A 27,007-nucleotide genomic window follows, 5' to 3' on the forward strand; every position below is an offset into this window, starting at 1 on the left:
GAATAAGCCTTAATTATTATAGGTCTTCAAAAGATGTTTAAAAAAACGCAAATTCTTCGGTAAATCAAAAAAAATTATTATTTACAAATTAACTTAGTAAACATATAAAATTTAAGAATAAACAAACTAATTTTTTTATAGAATACTATTAACTTTTTATATAGAACCAACTTAGGTTTTTAGCATATCGTCAAAATAGTTTCAAGCACCTAGCTGGAAAACCGAATAATACACAAATTTTATTTGAAGTGTATAGAGATAACTAAATGCCCTAAAATTGAGATTCTATAAATATATCATGAATTTTATTTTGCAAGAAAATTCTCGTTTTTATTTAAAAGAAATAGAATCTGTCTCAGATCTCATACGACGAAAATTCATATTTACATGTGAATATATATAATGAAAAAAATGTCACACATGAACAAAAACAGTAATCGAAAAATACTAAAAAATATAATAATTTATAGTTTATATTAAAATATAAAACATAAAAAGGAATCTTGCCTTATTTTTAAAATAAATATAGTAGAATTATATCTAACGAATTCTTAATTTTATTAGTTTTGTTTTCTTGTTTTAAAATATAATTCCTTTTCAAAAACAGATTGAAGAAAAGCAATTTTTTTTTGTAATATTTAAATATTTAAAAAGATTTTTACACATAATATGTATAGTAACAACATTTTCTTTCAAAAAAATTTATTTGGTGTGTTTTAACAAATATTTAAGTAGCAGTAGTGCATCATATTCATAGGAAATACGATAATTCTTTTGCCTTTAGGCCTAAATAAAGAGAGAAATAATCTCATGGCATAAAAACATTTTTCACGGGATTTTTTTTCGTTTTTACTCTATACCAATTTACAAGGGTTATAAATAATATCTGAAACCAATAACTTTGACTTTAGACGTTTTAACATGAATTTTAATTTACAAAAATCATAGATTGTAAATAGTACAAATTTTAGACAGTATTTAATTATATAAATTTTATTTTCTTTGATAATTATATATTCTTATGTCTTTATTCAATAAGTTTTCAAAAAAAAAATTATATTTTCAAATTGTAATTTTATTTTTTAATAAAACTTTTAAAAAGTTCATTGCATTGATTTCTTTCTTTATATATAATGCTATTTTTAAAAAAATACAAAAATCTATGAAATTTTTAATTAAGTATTATAGAAATATGACTTGGTCTCAAGCAATGATAGTACATATATAGTGAAATGGTCGCATCATCATCAGTTCGTATTTTCTAATAAACTACATAGAGGTAGGGTATAGATTCCATATATCAAAAAAATTATTAAATGAGATATATACTTGTTTTACAATACACGGTTTAATAATGAAATATATATAATACGTATGGATCTAAAAGTATTTGATATATGTTTCTTTGTAATAATGATTTGAGAGATCATGAATGTTATCGTTTGTGAATATTTAAAACAGACGTATTATTGAACAAAAAATATTGCTTATGTAAAAAATTATATTAAAATAAAGATACAATCTAATTTCATAAAAAGCAATTCCATTGTTTATTTTTATTCAAAAATTATACAAACTTCATGGATAGCAAGATTAAACGTTAAAGAATTCATGGTATCACAATAAACATTGTTTTGCATAAATGAATGCTATATTTTCGATTTTATAATTTTGACGTTTTTGGCGTTGAATTAAAGATAGCACTATATACAAGAATTTTTGATACTTTCTTTACATATCATTTTAAAACTATTATTTTATATTTTTACGGGAGCTTAATCAAATTTCTAATTCCCAAAGAGATTTACATTAAACTAATAATAAAAAATAATGACAATTCACGTTATTGCGTATTTTAAAAAGCTTATATAGAATAAATACCCTTTCTTGCCGAAGAGTGGAGAGAGTTTAGAGGCAAAATCATTTCTTTGGTCTATATCCATCTGTAAAAAAAAACTCTTAAACAATAAGTATTTCATAATATTGTGCGACAAGACAGGCAAAGTTTAATCCTGCTTTATACATTAAATTTACTTCCTGTAATCTGATAACTCATAACTTAAAATTAAAAAATGTGAAAAACCAATATCCAAAACAATAAATTTTACTTTCAGTTATTTTGACATTGTTTTGATTAGTATTATCACAACGTATTAATAAACAATATTTCATTATTACGTAATTTGAAAATCATTTTATAAGCAAAATAGACCGATAGTTTTGCAAGATTCTTACGAATATCTAGTTTTAAGTATACTTATTTTTTTTATATGATGTTTACTTATTATATGAAGCGTTTCGAAGACCCGAGCGCTGATGTAAACTGTAAGAAAATGTGCTTAATACCTCATAGGAAATAATCTTTGTTGTTGTAAGTAAAAGTCTAAAAATAAAATTTCGAAGTATTTTATGAATTTATTATACAAAAAAGTGAATATGCAACAACATAATACTGCTTAATATGTTTTTTTGTAAACTAATTATTGCGTCAAAAATTATTTATATGTTACATTTTCATAGTATGTTTTTTTTAATATTTTACTGATAATTTCATATTTTATAAAAACAAGGAGAGACAGCATATAATGTTTTATAAATTTTACTTAAAAATTTCTATAAAATCTAGTGAATTTGTTTTCTGCATTTTATACTAAGTATAACAAAATGACATATTTAAGATACAACTTCTATTAATGGAAAATCAATCTATAGAACGTGGGTTATATTAACTTTGCAGAATTATATGTCATCTATCTGTGTAGATTCATAATATTTTAACCCTTAATGTTTGTAAAAATATTCTCTCATTTTCTAATGGAATATTGTCAGTTGACATTATTTTCAATATATAACGAAGAAAAGATTTATTGTTACATTGGTGTTTCTGCAGATGTTGCCAAAATTAATAATTATAATATTTTCCTCACTAGGAATATAAATTATCTATATAAAACAATTATTTCTAAGCATAAACTTGAAGAAATGTTAAAATATACCTTAAATAATGGTATTTTTTTACGACCTGTGCACAAAAATCATCACGACAATCTCCGCAAATTAGCAGACACATTGAAACACGACAATTTATATCAAAACTTTATAAATAGTGTGTATTATTATGAGTGTAAATTTAGCCTACAGAAATATGAATTCTTCTTGTTCGAAATGATTTATCATGAAACAGAGAAATCGACTATTTCATGGTCACGCACGGGAGTTATACGCTTTGATAGCAAAAAATTTTTTGAAAAACTAAGTTTTGAAGATACGAAGAGTTTAGATATACATGTAACTTTTGGCCAATTTCTTAACAATTTAATTTTACGTTCAAACCAATATACTAAAGAAATAGAGACTAAAGGGATGATATTCGTGGAATCCCCTGATCAAACTTTTATAGGTAATGACGAAATTTCTAGTAGGATTATTCAAAAAAGAAACCAAAAGTATAAATCCTACAATAAAAAAAGAAGTACGAAAAAACATAAAATTTTAGAAACTAATGGAAATGGAATAAAAGACAATCATTATTCTAAAAAAGCCAATTCTAAATCCATAATTGAAAACTCCAATGTTTTGACAACTTTTTTACATGATAACAGTGAGATTAATAATTCTAATGCTCGCTTAGATTGTTATATATTTATATTTTTGGTTATATTTTGTTCAATTCTAATATTGTTCTATTTTAATTATATTTTCAATGCATTTTAGGAAATAAGAAAAGTAAATTGTAATTTCTTAATAACTTAAGGAATGTAAAGTTTATTAATTATTACACAGATCTTATATAATTTTTCTTTATATATAATATCTGTTGATTTTAAGCAGAAAAAAAATAAAAGAGATTTTATGTTTATTTTATTGGCTATAAAATTGTATCAAAAAATATTATATAAAGAGCTTTCTACGTTATTTAATTCACCATGCATCATCTACGAAATATAATCGAAATGTATGATGTCCTTTAACTCAATTGATTATATACAAGCTCCCATTATTATTTGATGGTCATTTAAAGTCTTTTTACTTCTCAATAATATTTATATATACAATTATCGTTAAATATATAAATGAAATGGAACAAGTTGAATGTTAAGTTTTCCATATTAAATAATTTGATATTGTATATTATGCGGTGTTTATACTTTTTTTATTTCTTATTTTTTTATAAACTTTTTAGAGCAATGAATTCCAATATAAATACTGTTTAAATTTGTTTCACGTATGTAAAAATTTAAAGTATGACTTGTAATATATACTCCTGACAAATATAAAAAATTCCGCTTTACTTTTGATTCTCTTTTAGTTTTTATATCATTTTAGCTCCTGATGTTTTCTTTAATAGTAAACAATGTTAATGTCCCAATTGGATTTAATTTAACGCTATAATTTCGAGTAGAACGTTTATGATAAATTTAAATAAGAATATTTTCAATTTTATAGATTTAACGTTAACGTTTTAGTTTATAGTTAAAAATACCCTTTGAAACACTTTGCAAGAAATGAAATTTAATGGATTTAGGCTATTTTAAGACAACGCAAAATCTTGTTTAAACACCATAGCAATTTTTACATTATTGTTTTCGACCAGAAAATATAAAAATTTAATATTATATGGAGTTGTTTAATTATAGCGTGAGCGAAATTATACGTAAATAACAGCTTGATAAAGTAACAGAATATATTATTATTATTACTATTTTAAAGACTATTTTCTCATAAGTAAGCCAAAATATCAAAATTTTCATAGAAAGTGTATTATTCAAAATATTAAATTACCTATTAAATTTTTATCTGTATTCATACTAAAATGATTTTTTGAAGATTTTTTAGGAAAAATATATAATAAAAATTTCATCAAGGTTGTAAGTATCGTTACATAGGAAAAAATATAGAATAAGTGTTTCTCAACTGTACAATATAACTTAAAAAAAAATAACAACTCAAACTGATAAATTTTTATTTTGTTCTTATGCAAAATCACAGAAATTCTTATATTATTTCCTTTTCCTCGTTGATTAATATTCAAGTCGTATTTTTAAAATCAAGATTAATCCTTTAGGTCATTTCTATTGATTTTTCTGTGATTATACTTAATGCGTCTTCTCGCATCTTTTAAATAAAAATTTTTTGTTATTATTTTTATGACTTTTTAAAAAGAGAGAAGTAAGATCCTACAGAGGGTTGAAAAACTGTGCAAGACCCAATTAAACGGTAAGAACATGATTCGAGCTTTTAATGAGCATGCAATATCAGTATTAAGTTATAATGTAGGATCTCTAAAATAGGAACCAATAGATTTCAAAAGTCTCGATTTTGATATCCATCAGGTACTTATCAAGTAACAGGTAAATCTACTGCCAACCTGCAGGAAATACTGTACCTATCTGGATCTGAAATGGGTAGAGGCCTCATAAGTAATGAAGATAGAAGCGAAAATATGCTTCTAAATATTTATAAACATTAGATGGGTCTAGAAATAGCTCACTAAGACAGGCAGCGAATTCAAAAGTAGAAGCAGAGAGCAAACCCCAATTGTTTACAATAAACGAGTATCTAAGATTAAGTATAGCTTTGTAGGAGAGATAACCCAGAAAATGCTAATAGAATCTCAAAAGAAGCGCTTTACAACAAAAGTGACAAAAGGACAAACCACGGAATGTTGTTTAAAGCTAGGAATTATGATAAAGTTAGCATTAGCACTCTTTCCCTGGCTGGTTAAAGGGGACAATCAGGCTAGATCCGAAGCAATTTACTGCTTCATACAGAAAAGAAATATTTTCTGTGGACAAGAGGTACAATGTCCCCATTGTAAATCTCATAGTGTGGTATTATGACCACATAACATCTCTATTTCTTATAGGATTAATTTTACAATTTTAATTATTTTCCCTCCTTCTTATTTTATAAATATTTTATTTTAAACCCCACAAAAAGGAAATGGAATCCAAGGAGAAACAACTAAATAAAAATAATTACAATAAACAATATAAAAGCCTACCAGGGACAGACGGGCAAACATTAAGTTCTTTAGAATATTACTTTAGAACAAGCCGCATCCCTGTGCAGCACGCCACATAGGAAGACCGTGGATAATTTAGCTTACTAAGTGTTTATCGAATGCTGGGTTTTGATTATATGAAAAGACAACGAGGTAGTTAGATGCATTCATCTCTTACTATGTATTAAATATGGGTTTAAAAAGACAAAGAAAATACGTGGACATTAATACAAGAGATCATGAAAATGATCTTGCAGAAATAAGAATAGATACGAGAATATCCACTAATATAAAGGTGACCCATAATAAGCCATATATTCTTGTGTTTGACAAGAAGAAGAAGAAATTTTAATAGTTGAAGTTGGTATAACCAACCAGGATCGACTTACTATAGTTGAGAATGAAAAACTAAGAAAATATGACCTTCTTGCAAATGAACTGGGACTAATACATAAAACCCGGACAAGAATAGTTCCTTATTTAATGACATGGGATGGTGTGATAACCAAATATCACAGATAGTATATCAGGAAGCTGAAAATCCAACTCTACCTGGAAGCATATATCCAGTCTATTGTCGAAAAAGACTCTAGAGTCCATCTCTTTGGAACTACGACGAGGATACGATCAGGAGATTGCATAAGCAAAAAGTGACTAGAGCTGTAAGCGCACTAGCGAATATGGCGACTGTTAAAAAAGTGAAAAGGCAAAGGGGAATGAAGCGGAAAAAGCGAAGTCGGAAAAAAAAATAATTATTCCACAGAAACCAAGGTCTGTGAAGAGCTGAATCCTATGAGCGATACCGGGGAAAGAAGTGCTATGAATATCTAAGTTAAATATAAATTAACTCAATAAATCTTTTAAATGCATTAGAAAAGGCTCGACATATCTTGAAGGAATAAGTAAATTTTTTTTTTATTTTTATTTAAAAATTTAATTAAATTAAGTATAATTTAGTAATATACAACATAAATCTGCTTATATTTGTGATTTTTTTCGTATCTTTGTGTATGAAAGTGTAAAGATTTATCTATATTTGTTAATTATATGAGCTAAAAAATTTCTTTTGTATTGTTGTAAAGAGATAAGTATGTATACGAACTTTGGTTCTATTTATTATATCTATAATCTAGAATTTTTGTACAAATTCAGGTTTTTCATCTAATATAATTCTATACTGTTTATGTGGTAAACTTAATGGACTTTCTATTCATATAAACAAAATTGGTCTCGTAAAAGCAGTAATAAATTTGTTTTTTACAATATCTTCAATAAGAAGCTTCTTAATAGAGTCTATTCGTACAATATATTTTTAAAACCTTCGATTGATTTGAGTTTCTTTTACTTTTTGTTAAATACACAAAATCTACTCTTCAAAACCAACCTATTTTTTATTATCAACTATTTTTATTTAAGTTAAGAGCATATTTATAAATTTTTAAACATAATACTTTGCTTTTACATAAAGACTTATTTACAAGTTTTATAAAGATATGTTTGAATTTAAGTATCACATTTGTTCCTCTTAAGCAATACTAATTCTCAGCTGTCTTATAAATATATTGAAATATTATTGCATAACTCTCTTACGGTTTTAAGAAACATAATTTAATGGATAAAAATTTAAAAATAATTTACCTCGTCAATAAATTATATTTTAAAGTATTGTTAAATATAAGTAACTCTTAATGCTCTTGAAATAGGTTTATACATATTATAACCTAAAATATTAAAATAGGTTTTGTTATTGTATCTTTTGTATATAGTATGCAATGATGCTATAGTAGCTAACTCTTTTTTCTTTTTTAAACAATAATATAGTTTTTCATACCATAAGGAGAAATGATTAACGATGGGCAAATCGATGACGCATAATAACGAAATTTTTAAATTATTCATAATTTACATTGAATTAAAAACGAAATTGAAATTTTTTTTTATTCGTATAACATCATTGTTATTTATATGTGCTTATATAAATATGTTTGTCATAAGTAAAGAATTTATAAATTATATTTTCTGATCATTCTAAAGAACAGCTTTTGCTTACAAACAATAAAACATTTAGTGAGCAAAATGGTAATTTCGAATAACTTCGATATAGACCCAAATAGATTTCTAGTCTATTATTACTAATTTTTATAATTAAAGCATCATTGGTTTTTATTTTATAATCTCTCTCTCTCTAACGAATGAAATATGTCATTAAATGAGGCTTTTAAGAGTTTGCTTCACATAATATTTTAATAAATAAAAAATTATATATTTGTTTTATTCTTGACCCTCATGTTCTGTAAGATATTGTTGCTTTTTATTTTCGGATGTTGTCAATTAACAATTACCTTAAATTATAAGGAAAATGAAGTATTTTGTGATCTTTATATTGGTATTTCTGATGAAGATTATAAATTTTCAGAATATAAAATTTTCCTTTCTGGTGATATAAAGAATCAATATGCCATTAAGATGTCCTCCTATGAGGTAAGAAATTGTATTAAAAATGTTAGTAATCTATTGCCACTAGAGGAAGTAGATATGAATGACCATGAGAAAATAAAAAAATTGGCGAATACGTTTAAGGATCAAAATATCTACAACAATTTTATAAATAGTTTTAAGTATTATAAATACAAATTTAATACACGAGGTTTTAAGTATTTTTGCTTTGAAATAGTTTCGTTTGATAAAAGAAATCTTATTCTTTCATGGGAGCATTCGCAAATATTCTTCTTTTGTAATGCTAATATTAGTGACAAACTTGATATGCAAATTAAGAAAAACTTGGCCACGAAGGATATATTTTTTGATGTATTTTTAGAAAATGTCGACAAGTTTATTCTTTTGAAAGATGATGACTCAAACTTAGAAATTCAACAAAAGTTCGGAAAAACAGACATCGAAGCACAACTCCATGATACCAAATCGAATTCTAATTCATAGGCTATTTTTTTATTTTTTTGTATAAAATTTGTTATAAGAATAATATGACATATTATCTAAAGCATCACACTTGTAGTCTTTAATAAAAAAATTTCTTAATTATGTTATGTTTTTGATTTATTCTTAAATTTTAAGAATAAATACATAGCAATTCTTAATTATTATATTAAATGTTTTAAAAATGTCTGATTTTAATTTGTTACCAACGTTTACAATTTCAGCTTCGTACTCTTCTACACACAAATAGTTTAATATTTTTATATTTCACAATTTTATAAGTTAAAGCGTATAAAAGAAAAGTGAACCTCAAAAAAATAATTAGAATAAAATAACAATATCGATAAATTAGAATTTTTTGATATTTGTAATCTACAAAATTTTATTTTGTTTTTTATAATTTTCCTTATTATACATTTAAATGTATAATAAAATTAAGTCTTAACCAATATGTGTATAAAAAATCTTAGTACAAGTAAAAAATTATATAAATAAAAAACTCTAAGAAACAATAAAATAATACTAATGAAATATATCTTCGAAAGCGAAACATAACACATTAAAAATTGATGTTGTATTGACTTACAATTTTTTACAAGAATACAAACGTAAAAGTTGGTTTTTTATATTGTGACAACCCTGAATTGACGAAAATGGAAAAACTGTTGTGTTCAACAAAAAAATCATTTAGTGTTTAAAAAGCAACATAATAATTAATATTTTACAATATTCTACGTACTATTAATTCTAATATTTAAATCACAAAAAAAATTACTTTTCTAATTATAATTATATATATGTATCATATTAAAAACACTAGTATTTTTTTTGGGTTAAGAAGATGCTTATATGCTTATCTTAAGATAATAAGGCATTTAGGTCTTGAAATGACCATCTTTGTATTTTGTGAATTTAATCATCACACCCTAATATTTTCTTCAATTATTGAAAAAAGTGTTGAAATATAAAATTAAGATTCATATATATGTATTTTATCGTAAATTACATATTAAATTTTTTTTTATCTTCTAATCCATCGCTGAAGATTGCTATTATTTATACCTACATTTCTTATATTCTTTGCCACTTTTACAACTTCATGGTTCAAAATAATCGTGTTTATGTTTTACGTTCCCCCGTTGTATAAACATTCAAAAAAACTTGTTTTTATATGGATTATTGAATTCTTTTAAATAAGTCGTCGTTAAATAATACGTATTGAACAATCTCTATATCCATTAATAATTTTATTTCCACATTAAAATGATAAAGCAAATACGAAGGATACCTATTTAATTACATAAATATAAATCTCAGTTTATCTGCTTACAGACTTTACGAGCCGCAACATTACATTTTATTCGATTTCAATTATAGAATCTCCTCGTTGATATCCACGTATAGTTTAAAGTGGTTTATATAAACTTATGGTTAAATTTGGACTTGTAATTTGTTTTTATATGTAATACATATCACGATTTAAGACATTTACATTCTCCCTGTGCCTTATAGTAAGTGCATTAGTCCTATAACCATTTCCATTTTTGAATCCATTAAAATACAATATAAATAAATTAAACACGTTAGATGAATTTGAATATAAATTTTTAAAAAATAATAATTATGTTTCGCAACATACTAATTTTTTTCTTGTTATGTTTAATGCAAACGAGAATATATCACAACGTGAGAAATTTAAATGATCTTTCCTACGAAGATTGATTTCAATTATTTACTAGTAAACGAATATAGTAAAATACGGCAATGTTTTTTCTTAAAATATTGACGCTTTATTAAAGAACTTTTAACGTATTACAAACAAAGAAAGTTGTGAATGAAATTATTAATAATTAAATATCAACAAGACATGTATAAAAGAGAAGAAAACGGTAGCAAATAATTAATTAACCCCTAATACATAAATTTTAAAAGTAATATATTTTAATAAGCATTAATAAAGTTGCGTTGTTTATGTCATATATAGACAAAAAGGCATAAAAGTTTTATTCAATATAACTTAATAAATTATTCAAGATTTTATTCAATGATTTTAATATATCAAACTTCTTCTACATATCAATACGATTGTTGTATAACGATTTAAATTGAATACAATTTATTTATATGCCAGTACTATATAAACCTGAAAGAAATGCGGGATAAAATAACACAATTACATATAAAAAATTCCCTAATACACTTTCTGAAGTAAATTTCGTAAAATATTCCGAAGAATACCTATAAGGATATGATTTAGCGTTTTTAAGGTTAATTACGTTATTTGTTTCTTGTTTAATAAAAACGTTATCTGAAATAAAATTATCATCGTTTTTTTGTTGTCTTGTATTATTATTTTTACTATGTAGTTTAAAATCGCATTTTCTACTTGCATCTTTCAAATCTTCGTTCGTTGTTTGTTCAATAAATCCAATGTTTAAATTTTTATCTTTCAAAATTTTTGTTTCTAGTTCGCTGGTTTCGGATAAAACATCATCAAAATTGTAGATATTATTCTCTTGAAAAAAAAATTTCGGACATTTAACAAACAAATCTAGAATTTTTCCACTTACATCTAAACTTTTTTTCCCCCAAAAATCTAACTTCTTAAAAAATATTCCATTCTCACAATAGTATATTTGAGAATGTGCCCATGATATGGAAGCGTTTTCTTTTTCAGTAAAAATCACATCAAAATAAAAGCATTTGAAATCATGTATATTAAATTGAGCTTTATAATATCTAACACTATTTATAAAATCACTACGGTAGGTTTCTTCTTTAGTCTCAAGTGCCAATTTCCTTGTTTTTTCATAATCTTTTTTGTCTATTAAATTCAAAGGAAGTCCTTTGTTTATTGTACATTCAAATTTACTTTTTAGATTATCATCTTTTATGTTGGTAATCCAGGTATTTAAAACTTCTGTAAAGATAAAAAAATTGTAATTGGCGATTTTATCAGCTTTCGAGGAAACTCCGACATATACATCACAAGTATGATTATCCTCATGCTTTACAAAAAAATATAATGAACAATTTGCAAAAATTATACAAAATAATAGATCTAAAACCATGGGGTATAAAATATGCGAATATATTTACAAAATTCATTTGAACCAATTAATGACATACATTGTATGTTTTTTGTACATTCTGATAAATCAATGAAAAAACATAACTAAAAAAGGAAAAATAAAATGTTATAGCTCATATTTTATAAAAAAATATGATACTAGCTATGATTTGAAATTCAATAACATTATATTCTATTCAAATTGATTTTTCGGTGTTTATATTTATTTTTATTTATAATTTATGAAAATGCATAATGCTGTATTATGTTATGATTATCATTTAAGTGTTATTTATAGCTATGATGATTTCAAAGAGTTTATTGTAAAACGTTTATCTTGTTAAAAAGAGGATATTTTCTGTTAATTTCTCACATATATCATTATAAGTCTATTAACATTATATGAATAAAGGGAAATTATTGAGATATTAATCATAATATGGCAACGACCAAATATAATTGTAAATTTGAATTATAATAAGTAAAACGCTCTTATACAATTAAGATTTCTACTATTTGAATTTATATGCCAATATAAAACTTTAGAATTGTAAAAATTTGACTACATTGCACAAAAAATATTAATATTGTAGAAGTTTTATTTTTTATAATGTTTATAATAATTATTGATGTTTGACTTTGATTTGATATCTAATACGTCCTCAACGTTGTTTTTAATATTACTTTGCATGAGTATTAGAAATTGTTATTTTAATGATGTGACTAAATTAATCTATGGACACATATAGAGTGCTAAATATTTTTGCGAGATTATTAAAGAAAACATTAAATTGAATTCTGTTAAAATAGTCTTATTTTTTGCAATACGGAATGAAATAGGAGAATTAGTGAGCATGAAATCTTTATTATATATATTTTTATTATTAGTTTATTGAATGGTGCGTTTCGTGTTATAGTTCGTTCTATTATCAAATAATAGTAAGTGTTAGTTAAAACCAAATATTTTAAGTGTAAAATACATAGTATAATTAATGATTCATATGTAACGGACAGGTTATATAGATCAAAAATTAGGTTAAGAAAAAATAAAAGGAATACAGCTTGAAATAAAGGCCGTTTTTACATACTTAATATATTTATATTGTAAAATACAACCATAATTGTAATTTACACGGATTATAAAGTTTAATTTCGTCAGCTTCAATTTAACTAGTTTATTTCAAATTCTTTTACTTTTGATAAAAAACATAATTTGGTAAACCATGGCTATGTTCGATCGCCCATAACACTTTCAAGGAGATTTGAGAATAGTAAACTGAAGATTCCCAATCGGTAAAAGAAGGCTCTCAAACATTGAATATTCATTAGTTGATTTTATCCACACCAATATGGGCATGATTACCTTTTATTAATGTAGTCAAAAAAGATTTGTACATTTTAACACAAACACAATTATGAAACGAAGGAAAAAGATAGAATAGTATTCTCTTGCATTCTAGGAGTCCAAAAAATACTTGAATTTTTTTCATTTATAAAATTTGTATTTTTAGTTGATTTAAAAGAATCTTTACTATAAAAAAAAAATTTTTTGGTCGAGTCGCATATGAATTAAAAATACACATTGTAAAAAATTTAAGATAAAAAGAGTTCGACAATGAAATGTAACAGTTTGATATCTAGCACTAAGATTATCCTGTAATCATTCTATTGTAGATACTCATCCAATATATCTGCTTTAAAATATTTACTACAAATAATAAATAAATATTTTACTCTTCTAAAAATATTATGAAAGGAGATAAGCTGCTTTTTTTACAATAAACAATGAAAAACGTAATTAAATAAAACTAAAATCTTGGAAAAAATATTAGTTTACGCAATTAAAGAGAATTTCGGGTTTTTTTATAATTTGAACTGCTAAAAATATCTTAAAACCAACAAATTTTTTTTATTAAAACACTCTTTGCTTTTAATTTTTTTAAAAAAGATATATATATTACTAAAATACAAATTTAGCAAGAACGACAGAAACAAGCGGAGGTTAAATAATATATGACGAAGCACGCAGTTTTGAAAAGAAACCGATTCAAATTATTGTCAAAATATGGTGCGATATATGAAAATGTTTGCTTAAGAAAGAATAAAATATTTAAAAAAAAATAGTTGTTATTTATTGTTTTTTTAATGTTAAATAATCATAAAATTTTAGATTATGAATATAAAAATGAATAACATTTAAAAGATGAGGAGGGTTTGTGATTTAATACTGGTCTAATTATAAAATTTTAGGCAAAAATTTGCATTTATTGTGACTAAGGTCAAAGCAAGAAATTGATCATTATTTATAAAAATATTCAGAGAACCACGGAGTTCATAGGGATATTTAGAATAGGTCCAGAAATAGGTATTTTATATTTTAACACGACTAACAACGTTTAAAATTAGCAAAAATTGAGGACGAAAGAAACGAACATGCAAGAAGAGGCAGATAATTTTAGATTTTTTGTAAAAAAACGTCTATAATGTGACATACAAATTTATAAGATTTAAGAATAGTCATGATACGGATCAATGTAAGATAAATCTAAAATAAACTTTTTTTAGGAAAATTATAGCAAAATACCAAAGGAAAGATATATTGAAGCTTGATTGATCTACGACTATATACGTTTTCCATAAAGGGTCTAGATAGTTATTGCATATTGTGATTTCTTTACAGAATTTTTGAGCGATACCAATACGGGTTACATCCAGAGATCAATGTAAAAGATGCCTTTGGAACCTGTCTAGACCTTGGGTTCTTGTTATATACCTCATAATGATGAAGTTGAGACTTTTTGTAAATCGTGTAGTATCGATTTATGTCAGAAATATGAGCAACATTCATAAGTGAAGAGTTAGATGTCTATGGTTACGATTACCGATAGAAAAAATTCAATCGATCACAAAAAGTAAATATCTAATATATTTCTAATAAAACATTTGAGGCATTAAAAGATTTATGAAAAGAAATTATTTTGGGCTGTAGGATTTAAAGACATTCTACTCTGAAGAACAAGATTTTGTATGGGGTTTGATATACCTATTACGACATAATTGACGAGTTATTACTCTCACATATTTAGAATTGATTCTTTTAATAAATGACGAAGAGGAGTGTGAGAACGAAGAACGACTAAAGAAAAGTTTATCCGATGTTTAAGGAGCAAACACTAATTTATATATATCAAAAATATATTCTTCGAATAACTAAACCTCTCTCTGAATGAAATTTAGTAAAATGTAGTGAGAATAGATGCACAAAGTATTACAGATGAAATGATATAAAGAAGTACTTGTAGAAAAATTTGCATAGAGTATAGGGTGAGATTATTTCAATAAATTACACATAACAACATTGTAATTCAAGAATTTATCTTTATGAACATTAGAGTCAATAGCTTATATTGTAAAAACAAATTACACTTCAAAAAAATTGAAATATGCTAACAAATTAATTTTTAATTATTATGGAAAAATATGTATAAAGTATCTGAGATAACTTGATAATAAGTATAGCAGAAAATATTGTTTTTAATTTTTTTTTGTTTTTTAGAAAAATTCAAAGGTAAAAGAAAAACAAAAATATACCCATCAAAAGTTTGCTCTATTTTTCAACCAATAATTAAAGATGGCCTATTAAAGGTGTATTTATCTTCTCACTTCAACTGAACAGTTTTTTGGTCTTTCAATACTTGAGATAGCTACGAACTAGGACTTGTATTACTAGAAAAAAAAATTATTGCATTATTAAAAAATATATTGTTTTAATTAAAGCATACATAAGAAATTGTGTAGGGTTTTGATAGGGGAGGAGAGTCGATTAAATATTGCACAATAAAGAATATTGAATAAATGAATCTTAATAAAACATATTTAATGACGAATTTAAGAAGAATTATAAAAAGCTATGACATTTTAGTATAAGAATTTTTTTGAATAAGTCAATTTAATAGATCAAAAACAAATACGTTGTTAATAGAAACATAAGACTAATGAGAGTATGATAGAGTTAAATCATATTTTCAATACTATTTTATTAATTGAAAAATTAAAATGAGTGATTAAAATACACAAAAGTCATCCATATAACATTTTTGACAGTTTTGTGATGTACGTACAATAATAAAAAATTAATATTGCCTTTGAAGATAATTATGCGAATTAAACGGTATATTCTATGAATGGACTTCAATGATAAATAAAACTAGAATAATTTTAAAAATTAGACTAACATAATTAGAATTTCATTAAATACTGGCAATTCATAAATAATAAAAATCGGTTTTGTTTACAGTTATGATGGATTATGTAAACCAATATCAACTGAGGATTCTAAACTATTTCCCCCTCCAGACACATAGTCTCTCTATCGTAAACATCTCTTCTTTATCTCTTTCAAATCATAATACCTTTTTAAAGATTTTACAATATAAAAAATTCACAATATATGAATCATTTTTCCTTCAAGCTACGATCCTTCTGAGGCCTGTGAACCTTCCCCGTCTGCTTTCATTCGTGTACCTAAATTTTCTCTGCTAGCGATTATTGTTTCTTGGCCTTCTCTAAATGTCTCTCTGTGTCTTCTCTTAATTCGGCTAGCAGATTCCCCATTTAATTATTTCCAATTACAACTTCAGCACTTTGATCTAACTAAGCTTCCATTAGCGTACATTTTATTGCTGTATGTAGAGTTTTATTATATACTTTAGATTTTCTTTCTATGTTCTCAGCAATTTTTTATTCCTTTAACTCGGGGGTCGGCAACCTTTTTGAAATAAAGTTCGAAATGGGCAATTTCAAAATCTTTAAACGAAAAACGAGCTTAAGCTCTTATAAATATTTTAGAAAATTAAAAAAATGCTCTGGAAATCTTTTTAAAAAAAACATTTCGTAGCGAAAAATACGATTATGATTTTTTTCAGTATTTTTTCAAAGATAGGCATCTTTAACAAGTATAAATTTTTTATATTAAAACGAAAATTATTATTAAATTTTTTTTTACAAGAGTTTTCTTAATGTTTTTAAAGAATCGATAAAAAATAAATTTAATGGTTTTATATAGATTTAATAGACATTGTTTTGACAAGAATACGTAGCAACTTTCTTTATAATTACTACGAAAAGAGGTTTAAATTTTGTTTTCGATTAAATCTGATAAATAACAAAAATTAACTACGTGTATAGAAATACTAAGAAACAATATTTTTTAATGAGAAACTTGATTTTGCATGTCATCTGCAATTTATCATAATTAATAATATGAGATGAATTGGCAGCTCTTAAACAGTTATCTAAATGTTTGTTTGTAAGTTTTGTTCGAAATTTTGATTTTAAATACGTCATATTTGAAAAGAGCTTCACTATTATATGTGGTTTCACAATATGAAAATATTTTGAGTTGCACTATTTCTTAAAATGGGAAAACTATTATCTGAAACTAATTTCCAAAAGTCCTTGTCTAAATAATGAGATTTTTAAACTATATCATTCTTCAAATTAGTAATTTCAATTTCAAAGTCTTCCATGTTAACTATATGAAAAAAAATAGAAAATTTTAACTGGTAAATCAGAATCAAAAACATTAAAATAATCAACAAAAAATGGAATTAATTCCTCTAATGATCGTAAATCATGAATTCTGTTAGAAAACTCAATCAGTAATAAATCTATTGCGCCTATGTACGATGTAGGATCGATTTCATGGATACTTAAATTTATTTTTTTAATTATTAACTTAGTATTTTGAAAATGAGATAATGATTTCTTCATTAAATGTATTTTTAAAAGTTCTAACTTATTTGCAAAAGAATAATTAAGCTTATCATATCTGCAATATATGAATTCTTTTGTTGTAATTTTGAATTTAGTTCGTTAAATTTCATTGTGATATCCGCTAAAAATCCAAGATCTAATAGTCAATTTTTGTTTTCTAATTCTATATAAGTTTCATTTCTCATTGCAATAAATTCCTGTATTTGGGGTAAAAGCTTAATAAAGCGTTCAAGAACTTTGTTTCGGCTAAGCCATCTCACTTCTGTATGAAGAACTAAATTTTTAAAATCTCCGTTTTCTTCCCCCATAAGCTGCTTCAACAGAGGTGCCCTTAGCACAGTGGTAGAATGCTATGCTTCCATTGAGCAATGGCTGGGTTTGATTCCAAGAGGCACCAAAATTGTTTCTACTTACTATGATGCAGTCGGAACAACTCGGATGAAGAAAATGTCCACGATAATCATTAAGTTGATTCAATGAAACTTGTGTGTGTCCAGCCACAAGGGGATTGGCATCTAGTGTAGAAACGCACCTCAAAGCCAAAAAGCAAAACAGCCCATTGGTGACTTAATGATACATAAAAGTATCCGATGGGTACGGCCCAGTTGGAGCCCATGGTTGGTGCACTCTAAAGTAAGATCCTAGAGCTAACTAAGAGACTAGACAAAATAGGGCAATAGAAGGTAATGTGGGCCCTAGTCTACAAGATTTTTAACATGGCAGCCGAAACTAGTGGGAAACTACAGGTCAATACAGCCCAATAAAAACGCCAGGCTAGTTATGTGGTCGTATAAGGATCCGTGTGTGCAATACAGATGATTGTAGGGACCTTTGAGTCAGTACGATGATGTCTCTTCTTGGGTTATAGTTAACCATGCCCGTTAAGTATATCCGCTGTGAGGTCACTCTGGACGCGATTTGAAGTATAAATGGAAAGTGTTCTCCTGGAGCCAAAGTCCAATGGATACGGCGGAGCTTGCTGCACCGGTAAGTTGTATGGAGGGAGTTTTAGTAAGTAAGAATCTCACTGTACCAGTTGGATGAGGATCACACCCAAATTCCTCTGGTCCCTAAGTAAGGTTTCTCCCTACCTCTTACTTGCAAGAAAACCAAATTTATCTATGTAATCAATGAGATAAAAATTTGATGGCTAGAGCGGTATTAGCTTGATTTACGCAACATTCACTTTTATGTTAATCTGAGTTTTTTAGCCAAATCTTAAAAGACTTTTCTGTTAAGTCCGCCTTCCACACATAATTAAGATTTATTTCTTTTAGCCTTGATTAAAAAGAGTTGAAACGAAAAAAGCAAAGGAGAAAAAACCAAAAAATAATAGTTAACATAAAATAGTGGTTAACTCAAAGCAATAAAATATTTTGCATTTTTTTCAGCTTTTGAATACACCCTTCTAGAAAAATCAAGACTCATTTCTATCGAGAATATTTATTATAGTGAATTACAACAAAGTAAATAATATTATGTAATAAGTGTAATATATTTTTTAGACTTCATGTTATTTCTGACTATAATTATTGTTTGATCACAAACATTAAATTTGTTTTTTTCATAAGTCTATGTAAAACTAATGAATTATATATTGAAAAATTAAAGAATATAATAAAAAAGTGATATTATGTCTCTGTAAAATATTTTAAACACCATTGTATAAATTTCAACATGTTTAAGATTAACAAAAACTAATAATAATGTCACGGGAATGTAAAGTTAAATATAGTTTCAGATATACATATCTTTTTAATGTTAATTTTCGAAAAGAATTTATGGAGGGTATTATAATTTTTTTATATCACATGCTCAAATCAGATCTCAAAAGTTTATTTTTGTATTTTGTAATTTTTTATTTCCTTATACCCGTTCTGACCATTTTAATTTTATGATTCGCGGTTAAAAAAATATAAATAAAAAAAGTTTTTTGTATGTATAAACCAACTCTCCTACTAGTCCTTTTAAAATTTCATTTATAATTTAAAGATATATCAACTTTAGAGTCAAAGTATTTCGTATGTATTATTAATTATTAAACTTTAAATAAACGTTAAAAAACGGGATTAAAACTAAGAAAAAAATCGTCGCAAATTTAATATCAATATATTTTAACTCTATTTACATTGATCTTGCAACAAAAAAAGAAAATAAATATGCTTTGGCCATGAAATTAAGATAATTGACAAATATTTGGATCAAAATATCTACAAGATAGGCTTTGAACTTGACGTTCAATATAGTTCAACTCTAAAAAAAAAGTTCAAAAAGGAGTTGTAAAGAAATTCCTGTGGTATTATTTGACACATTAATTTATTTATCTCAAAATTAATTTTCTAGAAAATATTCGCTATAAATACTTTCTTTTTTTTACTTATCGATCTTTAAATGAGAAGAGAACAGAGAGTCTACAATGATAACGGGAGGGTATCTAGCACCCTACCCCATCAAAAGAGGAACTATGCAAGTCCACGGGGCACTTAAATAAACATAATTTAAATAAAAATATACTTTATAATATTGCAGGGAGGAGCATCTAAGAATTCCACAAACAAACAGGCCGACTCCCCGGTGGTAACACCACAATTGCCAACTTCTAACTTCTTTTTTTCAGTCTAGAAAAAATTTTAAATTATTAAAAAGAAAATTAAAATATTCTTCTAAGTTCTGCTTTAAGTTTTATTGATAAACAGAAATTTAAAATTCATTATTGAAGCATGTTGGTATAACCCCTTTTTGACGCAGCCGTCAATTATTTCTAGCTTCTTATTATTTCTCAGGGGGATAGCAAAGCAAAAAGGATAACTCGATTAGCAAGTGTTGTACGCAAGACTGTTATTAGAAAACATGGGGTTATTTATTTACTGAATTTATAGTCCAAATGTCACATGTCAAATATCTTGTGTCAAATGTCATTTGATAAATAATTGTATGTCATTTGACATGTTATACTTTCAACACTCTTCCCCCTTTCAAAAAATATACTTCCTTAAGTTTCTTAAACTCGAGGTTATTATTTTTCCATTTGCTAACTTTATTTCGGCCGATCCAAATTTCTTAGAAATAACAGTTCCGCTAAAAGTATAATCCGCTTCCAATTTATGTTCTTTCCCGATTGGGTGATGATAGAGTATTTTATCCCCCACTTGAATTTCCTCTTGAGTCCGACTCCTTTTACCTTTACAATAACTTGTTTTGTAACGTTTTATATAATACCTTTGCTGCTTTGACATTCTTTTATTTGATCACATTTCCCGAGGTGAGCAGCCTATCCCGCGGTGAAATGAGTTAAGGTACCCGTCCAAAGTCTTACCTATGCACTTTACCCAGTCTATCCTTCCAAAATTCGATACTTTTTTCAGCTTCTCTACGTACGTCCTATTGAATCTCTCTACTAATCCCGTAGTCGTCGGCGAGTAAGGAGCTCCTAGCCTCCATTCGATCTTGTATTTCATAGATAATTCTTTTATGCTATGATTTACGAATTCCTTTCCATTATCCGAAATAATAATCTCTGGGACTCCGTACTTTGAAATGGTTTCTTCGATTCTTCTTCGCGTTTCGCCTGCATCCTTTGATCGTAACGGAATTACGTTTGCGACCTTTGAAAAGTGGTCGATTATCGTTAATATATACCTATATCCCCGTTGGCTTGGGGGAGTGGACCTACTATGTCTATCTCCCATATCTCGTTTGGTTTAGATGAATTAACTGAAATAATACTTTTTCTTATATAGTATGATCCCATTTGCTGACATTGGAGACATCTTCTTATTACGTTTTCCACTTCCCTATCTAAATTTTTTATTTTCGTTCCTCGTAAAGCGTACATCATTGCTTTCTTTGATCCGTGGGCTAAGCGATCGTGCGTTTCTTGCACCAACTCTGTCACATTCCTTTGTTCCTTTACGTTGTTAATTGTTTCGCCCATCATTCTACTCAGGCAGTCACTTGGGTTATTCTCCCTTTTGATATGCTCGATCTCCATATCGTATTCCTGCAAGTATAACGCCCACCTTGCAAACTTTGTTTTCATGTTTGTACTCTTAAACAGATACTTTATGGCACTATGGTCTGTTTTAAGCAGAAAATTTTTTCCTATGAGATAGTGTCTATAATGATCGATTGCTTTAATCACCGCCAGTAACTCTTTCTCGGTTGTCGAATAGTTTTTTTTCTGCCTTTGAATGAACTTTCGAATAATAACTTATGACTCTTTCTTTTCCTTCCTGTATCTGTGATAATATTGCTCCTGATCCAAGGTCTGAAGCATCAGTAGTTAAAATAAATCTTTCGTTTAAATTCGGCATTGCAAGTATTTGAGTTTGTCCAATGTTTTCTTTTAACCCTTCGATAGCTTTTACGTATTTATTTTCGATGACAATCTTTTTCCAGTCAACGTCTGAGTTCTTCTTTATAAGCCCATATAGATATGCCGTCTCTTTTGATAAGTTTTTTATAAATTTACTGCAATAATTGATTGTGCCTAAGAACGATTCTAACTCTTTTCTATTCTGGGGGATTTTAAGTTCTTAAATAGCCTTTATTCTTTCCGGATCAATCCTTACTCCTCTGTGATCCACTACATGGCCTAATATGTGAATTTGTCTCTTTTCATATTCGCATTTTTTCTCGTTAAGTTTCAATCCCGCCAAGCTAATTAGTTCTAACACTTTCCTGACATGTTCCTTGCGTTCTTCTAACGATTTGCTGTATATAATAACATCGTCCATATAAGCCATAGCAAATTTTCCTAAATATGGTCTCATCATTCTGTTCATCGTTCTTTGGAACGTTGCCGGTGCGTTTACAAGACCAAAGGGCATGTATAAGAATTCATAAAGTTCGCCTCCGCATGCAAACGCAGTCTTTTCAATATCCTTTATATTCATTTTGATTTGGTGGTATCCCGAGAGCGCATCAAGTTTAGTAAAAAAGGTAGCTCCATGCAGGGAATCCAATATTTCATCTACTCGGGGCATAGGGTAAGAGTCTTTGATGGTAATTTCATTGAGTTTTCTGTAATCAACGCATAGTCAATAGTCACCACTTTTTTTCTTTGCAAGTACTACTGGGCTCCGCCACGGGCTATTAGATTCCCTTATAATGCCCTCTCTTAAGTACTGTTGGACAATCTTCTTTGCTTCTTTTTCTGCTTCCAGCCCTAGTCTGTAACAGGCACTTGTTATTGGAGGAAGGTCTTGTGTGATAATTTTATGTTCTCCAAGCTTATTATTTTCCGTATTCTCTTCTGTTCATTCGATTTGGCAATCTTTACCAAAATTAATTTTAACATTGTGTTTTCTGAGGAAGTTAAGTCCAATGATCATGTTAGAAGTTATATCATTCGTTACCACAAAGTTTTCTTCGAAAACTTTCTCTCCCATCATAAACTTTTGTTTTATCACACCTAAAGTCTTGATTTCTGTACCATTGGCTGAAATGAGGTTTCTTGCCGGTTCTAATGCCTTATTCCTTACAAAATTTCCTTTAATTAAATTTACACATGCTCCAGAGTCGACTAGTGCTTGTATTTTAAAATGTCCGATATTAACTAAGACTGTAAGGTCTTTAGTACACGTGTCCCCAAGGGATCGAACACAATTATAGAAATTAGGAGTTTTATTGTCGTCAAGTACGTCATTATCTTCAAGAGGACTTCCAATTTCCCTAATTATCCTACTATTTCGTTCCCGTTTTTGCTTTTGGCAGTCTTTCTTAAAATGTCCCTTTCTACCGCAGTACCAGCATTCCTTATTATTTTGCACTTTGCAAACTTCCATCTGATTCTCCTGAGGCCTTTCTGGTAACATCCTGTAAGATCTCGACCTACTGCTGCAATCCAATCCTTCGCATGCATTATAAATATAGTTCCAAGTGACTTCCGCCGGAGTATTCATGAGTAACATGCCTCCAATATCTTCGGGCAGTCCATTCAATACGAAAGCAATTAACACATTGTCTGGGAGAGCAGCTTTCATTGCTAGCCGCTTCATTTGATCAAGATAAAGTAAGAATGACCCTTCCGTGTATAAACATCTTGCCAGATTTTTTATGTGTCCGACGCTGCTTAGTCTTCCTTTAAATCTTCTTAAGAATGCCTCACATAGCTCTTCAAATCCACAGCTCCATGGCACTGATTCAGTCCAAATTGTTGCTTCCCCCGCTAAGTGGTCTCTAAAGAAAAAGATTTTCCCTTCTTCACCACAATTGGCTATCGTTGTCCATCCCCTTACGTATGCCAAAAAGGCATCGGGATCATCCTCTCTGCTATTTCTAAAAGTTTTTTTGTTTGCCGTTGTCGCCAAACTGTTATTAGAAAACATGGGGTTATTTATTTACTAAATTTATAGTCCAAATGTCACATGTCAAATATCTTGTGTCGAATGTCATTTGATAAATAATTGTATGTCATTTGACATGTTATACTTATAACAGCAAGCACTTTGAATAATAAAAACAAAAATAAATATAATTTATAAATGTAGTATCATATTATTGAGATTTGATTATATTTTTTTTACAATTACTTTTTATTCAACTTTGTGTTTGTAAAAATAAGTTGCTTTGTTTTTTGATAGAATTTTTACTAAAAATTTTCTCTTAAAACAAATGAGTCCTGTCAAATAATACATAAAATGATGAATGTTATTAATATACACCAGCAACTAGCTTGTTAATTTCTTTGACGAAAATGCTTAGTAAACGTTAAAAGAGGAATGACGGGGAGATAGTAAACAGTTATACACAAGACAGGTTCTACGATGTTTTCTAGCTACAAAAAAAATCTTATAAATGGATTTTTACATAAGATCACGCAAATAAAAACTAGTATAAATAGTTTTTTATACAAAAGTGATATATTTTGTATGTTTTTAAATAAAAAGTGTTAGTAAAAGTTGGGCTGTTTTGTTTCTCCTTTTTATATTCCCATCCAGGGGGCAATCTCCTAAAGCAATGTCAAATAAAAGATAATTTACACTGCATAGTTATATATCAGAATCAAAAGCAAAAAGGAGTTGGTAAAGATTTTCATCAAAATAAACTTCATTTTTTCAATATTTTCGAAATACAATAAATACAGTTTTTAGAAATAAAAACTCAGTAGAAAGATGTCAAAATTTTCACAAGTCACGTCAAAAGTTAATCCCTTTTTTTATATAAAAATAAAAATTTACCTTTAGGGTATGGAAACCAACAAAAACATTCTGAAATATGAAAATCTTATCTATGAAGTAAAAAATAAAGATAAAAAAATTCATACTAAGTACGCTACTATAATCAATGGATTATCTGCTTCAATAGAATCTGGAAAACTTACTGCGGTTATGGGGGCCAGTGGTTGTGGTAAAACACATTTGTTTGAATTGCTTATAGGGAATTTACCTGCTGACTGTAAGACATCAGGGAAAATAACCTACAACGAACAAGAAAAAGATGAGAAAAATTGGGTTAAACAGATAGCATTTCTTCCTCAGGATGATATCTATTATCCTGATTTGACCACTTATGAATCAATTATGTACAACCTCTCATTTAATTCGAATACCTATAAGGAAAATGTTAAGATAGCAAACGAAGCTATTGAAAGCGCATGCATTTCTAACAAAAAAGATGCTCCGATAAAAACCTTGTCTGGTGGTGAAAGGAAAAGAGCCATGATAGCTATTACAATGGCAAACAATCCTGAGATTTTAATATTAGATGAACCAACAACTGGTCTTGATTCTCATAGTGCATTGAAAATTGTTGAGAGTCTAAAAAAATATGCAGTTTATAATAATAAAATAGTTATAATGACAGTGCATCAACCAGGAGATGGTATGTTCAGTTTATTCGATGATTTATTATTTTTGACTAGAGGTGGAATGTTTTATTCTGGACCAGCTAATGAAATTAATAGATTCTTAGAATCAAATAATATTATTCCGCCATCAAACATGTCACATTCAGAAGTGCTTTTCATTTTACATTCAGATCCCGAAGAATCTGAATTTGCAAGAAAACATGAAAGTGTTGTTAAGGACATCGTTTATAGAAATGCAGTAAAAAATCAATTGCCAGAACCCAAAGTATGTAATAACAAAAAAATGTTCTTTTTTGATCTTAACTTTAGACATGCTCTAATATTGGTAAAACATAATTTTAAATTAATGCTGAAAAGTCCGGATAGATTGAAGAATTTTATTTTATTTTTTTTACTAAGTTTGCCTACCTATGGATTGACGTTTCTTAGAATCTGGCTTAAAAGCCGCAAAGAATTAAAGACAATTTATGAAATGCTAGGAAAAACGGGGCAATTTGATTTTTCAGAAAAGTTTGCTCTATCTTACGCGTTGTTTACCAGTGAATTTGCTCTTTCCGTTGCTTTTTGGACAACATTTTTTAGTATAAACATGCAAGATGAAGTTATTTTGAAAATGGAATTATTTACAAGACAATATTCTGCAATGACGTACTATTTGTATAACTTTTTGCAGAAATTTTTGTGTTCTTACATTTTCCTGAGTATTAGTTTTCTACTTTTATTTATTATTGATTTTAATATTGGCTACTCTAAAGAAATTTTATGTTTATCATTTCCCATTATCGTGATATCTTTATTTTTCACGGTTGCAAGCAATTTATTGCTAACATCAATTCCTTTGGGCAAGAAGATTTCATATTTCTTTGTCTTAAGTAATTCATGTGGAATATATTATGCGCATTCTATAATAATCGATTGGTACAGAAAAAAAATGTGTGGTCTATGGGACAAGTTACCTTATTTATTGGATTTGCTATTGATTTTCCCTAACTATTGTTTTGACATTTATTCTATGACTAGAATGCGTATAACAATGAGAAATTCTAAATCAAAAGATTTCCAAAATAAAATTGAAGTAATAAAGCCGTATGAAAAATTTTTGATGGAGGGCTCTATGATTAAAGAAACTTACGCAGAAGACACTCCAATCATTAGAACTAGAAATTATGAAAATTACTATATATTTGAGATGCCGGTCGAACTTAAAAAAGACCCTAAATTTGCTCTATCGTTAATTTCCTTTGATATTACACCAAATATTTTACTATATTTTATTATTCCCTTAAGTCTGTCTGTCTGCGTAATGTTGACATTATTTATGATAAAGTTAAAAAAAGTTCCTAACATTAGAACTAAACTTATGAACTAAAATAAAGCGGTTCTTTTTAAATTTTTTTTAATCATTTCAGTT

General features: G+C 27.3%; 4 protein-coding genes across 4 annotated transcripts; 3 read left to right on the plus strand and 1 right to left on the minus strand.

The window, feature by feature from the left end:
• Positions 1–2,784: 2,784 nt before the first annotated feature.
• On the plus strand, positions 2,785–3,714 carry VNE69_09048 (uncharacterized protein; the record flags this gene model as incomplete). Its single annotated transcript, XM_065474566.1, has 1 exon — positions 2,785–3,714. The coding sequence occupies one exon, from the start codon at positions 2,785–2,787 to the stop codon at positions 3,712–3,714; it is 930 nt and encodes a 309-aa protein (XP_065330638.1).
• Positions 3,715–8,290: 4,576 nt separating this feature from the next.
• VNE69_09049 (putative SP-containing protein) lies at positions 8,291–8,944 on the plus strand (the record flags this gene model as incomplete). The annotated part of the gene is made up of 1 exon (XM_065474567.1): positions 8,291–8,944. One exon carries the CDS (start codon positions 8,291–8,293, stop codon positions 8,942–8,944), a length of 654 nt encoding a protein of 217 aa, XP_065330639.1.
• Positions 8,945–11,061: 2,117 nt separating this feature from the next.
• Positions 11,062–12,012, minus strand: VNE69_09050 (putative SP-containing protein; the record flags this gene model as incomplete). Its single annotated transcript, XM_065474568.1, has 1 exon — positions 11,062–12,012. The coding sequence occupies one exon, from the start codon at positions 12,010–12,012 to the stop codon at positions 11,062–11,064; it is 951 nt and encodes a 316-aa protein (XP_065330640.1).
• A 12,964-nt stretch (positions 12,013–24,976) lies between these two features.
• VNE69_09051 (ABC transporter) lies at positions 24,977–26,965 on the plus strand (the record flags this gene model as incomplete). The annotated part of the gene is made up of 1 exon (XM_065474569.1): positions 24,977–26,965. One exon carries the CDS (start codon positions 24,977–24,979, stop codon positions 26,963–26,965), a length of 1,989 nt encoding a protein of 662 aa, XP_065330641.1.
• Between the last annotated feature and the right edge of the window lie 42 nt (positions 26,966–27,007).

Source organism: Vairimorpha necatrix, chromosome 9 (assembly GCF_036630325.1).
Source record: "Vairimorpha necatrix chromosome 9, complete sequence".
NCBI lineage: Eukaryota > Fungi > Microsporidia > Nosematidae > Vairimorpha > Vairimorpha necatrix.